The following is a 3075-nucleotide window of genomic DNA, read 5'->3' on the forward strand; positions in this document are numbered from 1 at the left end:
TTTTTACATATTAGACGTTCCTGTAAGTTTCTGTCCAAAAAAAAAAAGAGAAAACATCCTAAATATTTTTTATGTGACTCCTAACAAATGCTGAAAGCCCCATTTTGTTTGACTAGAATTTAATTATTCAACAGGAAAACTTTTCCTTTCCCCTATATTCCTTTTGTTTAATGCCACAGTCCTTTAACAGAAGTACCTCACCTCCACTCTGCCTTTTCCTACTATATTACCAACATCCTTGGAACAAACATTCAGAAATGGGAAACTTTTAAAAAAGCAATTTTTTTAAATTAAAAAAAAAAGGAAAAGAAAAACACTTTGCACCTCAGGGCACCACCATTCTCCCTCCAGGAAAGAAGACAAATTTGTTTTGTGCAGATGCCTCTCCAGAATCAGTGATCTGCTTCCCAATAACCAACAAAGGGTGAGTATAAACCTTTATACAGCAGGAATCCCTAACAGGCAATCCTACTCATTCATCTGATTCTCTGGTACGTAGCAGGATACAGCGCGTAACAAGAACACTAAAAGATCTGGTCCATGACTACTGGTGAGCCTCAAATTTAAGCATCCTATCATATCATACACTGCAGTTGTGGGGAGCAGGAGGGCAGGTGCTAAACATACCTGCTGGCTGAATAAAACAGTACCCAACTTGGAATCAGTCAACATCAATGAGCTGTTAACACCAAACTACAGATATTTCAAATTTCCAAAGTGCTACACAAACTGCTATATCCTGCCAGACTCAGGTTAGGGGAAACAGTGATCAGTGAATCACTTTGCCAGTCATAGAATTTCTACAGAGAAAAGGCGCAAATCCTTCCCTAAAGAAGCTTAGAACTAGACCAGACAAATGGGTCTGAATACATTCCTACCTCTTGGGATTAAGCTACTTATCTCCCTTGACTCAGATTTCTACAGTTTAGGGGCATTTTTAAGAGCTTACAATGGACCATTAAGAGCCATTCACCTTAGAAAAAGGACAACTTTGTTTCCTGAGAAAAATACATTTATTCTTACTGTAACTTGGCCCAATGCCAACATAGTCCCTTGTTGTCTACATTTACTTTGGAGCCAGCATCAGACTTCTTGATAAAAGAAATGCTACCACTTCCCTCAGAAGGAATTTTCAAATGGACAGGAAATTAAATGGCTGCTTGAATTTTCTTTCCTTTTTTTTTTTTTTCTGCCAAAATCAACTACCTTTACTGATTGTTTTTAGCTAGTCTGACAAACTGGAGACGTCACTGTGGGAGGTGGAGTCCTCATCTTGAGCTTATAAACTGTGAAGACCCATTTAACTGGGAGCTTAGAAAAAGCCACAGGGGATCTACTGAACCCTAAGTTCACAATTCAGATTGGCCTAAATATAATGGTGGTTTACGTAAAGCAGTAATCTGCATACAGCTAGGAGAAGCCATCCTAAATAAATTTCCTTATTTTTTCACTCTCCTACTTCTTGGCACACCACAGTGACTCATTCAATTTTTCCTTCCTGAATGCCTTTTCGGGTATTAAAAACTTGTTTCTTTCAGAGAACTCCAGAACGTACAAGGTGTATGGAACACAGAGAACTTTTTTAACTTTCCAAGCCCATATATCTACACACCAATCACATCAGCAAGAAGGCCACTGGATCTGAATTCAATAGTGTTGCCTATGAAAGGTCATTAACAGAGGGCAGATTACCTTACGGAGGATGAATGCACGAACAAGGAAGAATAAAATTCCAGACATGATACCAGAAAGCAGTGGAGAGACGAACCAAGACAGCACTGGAACAGAACAGAGTGAGAAAAACGTCAACTAATGAAAACCAGGAACCAAAAAACACGTTGTTAACTTTCTATTTGCAAAACTCTTAAGTCTGTCCTGCCATTTTACACCATATACTCCCATACATAATGCCACAGTAACCTATAACGAGAATAAAAGTTAAGAAGCCATTCAGAATTAAACATACCAATTTTGATCAGTTCAGACCACTTGACACCCTTCTGCCCATGTGCCACGAGGGAGAAACCAATGGTTGCACCAACGATACAATGGGTCCCAGAAATGGGGAGCTTCAAAAACGAAGCCACTAGTTGCCACACAGCAGAACCTAAAACACAGTCAAGCTTTAATTAAGTGAATGGCAAAATTCTATTATGTAAGCAGTGTCTTCTGAAGGAAATAATCTGAAAAGGTTCACCAGAAAAATGGAACCATCCATGATACACATTTGTTCACCCACCACCAAGAGGATAATACATAAAAACTTACCAAACATAGCACTGACGGAGCCGGCCATCAGCAGCGCCTGGGTGCAGTTGTACATCTCTACGTCAATCAAGCCCTTCCGGATTGTTTCACTCACTTTGGCCCCCAGTAAGACCGAGCCCACTGTTTCAAAGATGCTAGCAAGGATGCAGGCTTGCTTCAGGGTCACGACACCTGAGCCCACAGCTGTACCAAACGAATTTGCTACATCATTGGCTCCCACGGAAAATGCCAAGACGAATGCAATAATGAAGCCCAGGATGAGCATCCATAGGTAGTCCACCCCAGAAGCAGCAGTAGCAGCTACAGCACTGGCGACGAGCGTTGCCATGGTAGAGGCCACTCTCTAGATTAGTGGTTTTTTAATAAGAGAATTACTGAGCGACTTTCAAGATGTGTAAACAGAATATGAGGTATCGAATAATGCTATAATAAATAATATATATTATATAAAATTAAATACTGTAAACTACGGCACGAAAACCGAGCTGGGAGTTACTGCTATACGCTGCGTATGGGCATCTGTTGTCTGGGGTGTCTTTGGCTCTGGAGGACTAAAAGCACGGAGCAGAATTCCATGGCGGAGAAGAAAAAGGATGCAAGTTCATCCTGGGGGGGTGGGAAAAAAAATGACAATAGCAGCGCGCCCCTCGGGTGCCAGCATTGCGTCCCGCTCTGCCCACGCGACCCGGGCCCCCGCCATGCCCTCCGCCCGCCACCCTCGTCCCTGATGCCCAGCAGGACGCGCCAGGCGGCGGGCACGTGGCGCCAGGGGCTCCCCAGCCCCCGCGCGCCCAGCCCGGCCCCCCC

The 3075-nt window shown here is 42.9% G+C and overlaps 1 protein-coding gene across 2 annotated transcripts in view; it reads right to left on the reverse strand.

Annotated features, from left to right (window-relative positions):
• Nucleotides 1-2596, reverse strand: part of SLC20A1 (solute carrier family 20 (phosphate transporter), member 1) — a 17498-nt gene extending 14902 nt beyond the window's left edge. For both annotated transcript variants that reach the window (XR_550990.1, XM_008579327.1), the window contains exons 1-3: nucleotides 2269-2596; nucleotides 1967-2107; nucleotides 1693-1778 (exon numbers count right to left, since the gene is read on the reverse strand). Coding sequence is in view for 1 of the 2 variants with exons in the window: in XM_008579327.1 (XP_008577549.1) it covers nucleotides 1693-1778; nucleotides 1967-2107; nucleotides 2269-2596 (555 nt within the window). In the remaining variant the exon portion in view is untranslated. The remainder of the gene's footprint in view (nucleotides 1-1692; nucleotides 1779-1966; nucleotides 2108-2268) is intronic.
• Nucleotides 2597-3075: the final 479 nt, after the last annotated feature.

The sequence above is a fragment of the Galeopterus variegatus genome, unplaced genomic scaffold (genome assembly GCF_000696425.1).
Source record: "Galeopterus variegatus unplaced genomic scaffold, G_variegatus-3.0.2 Scaffold1858, whole genome shotgun sequence".
Classification (NCBI taxonomy): Eukaryota; Metazoa; Chordata; class Mammalia; order Dermoptera; family Cynocephalidae; genus Galeopterus; species Galeopterus variegatus.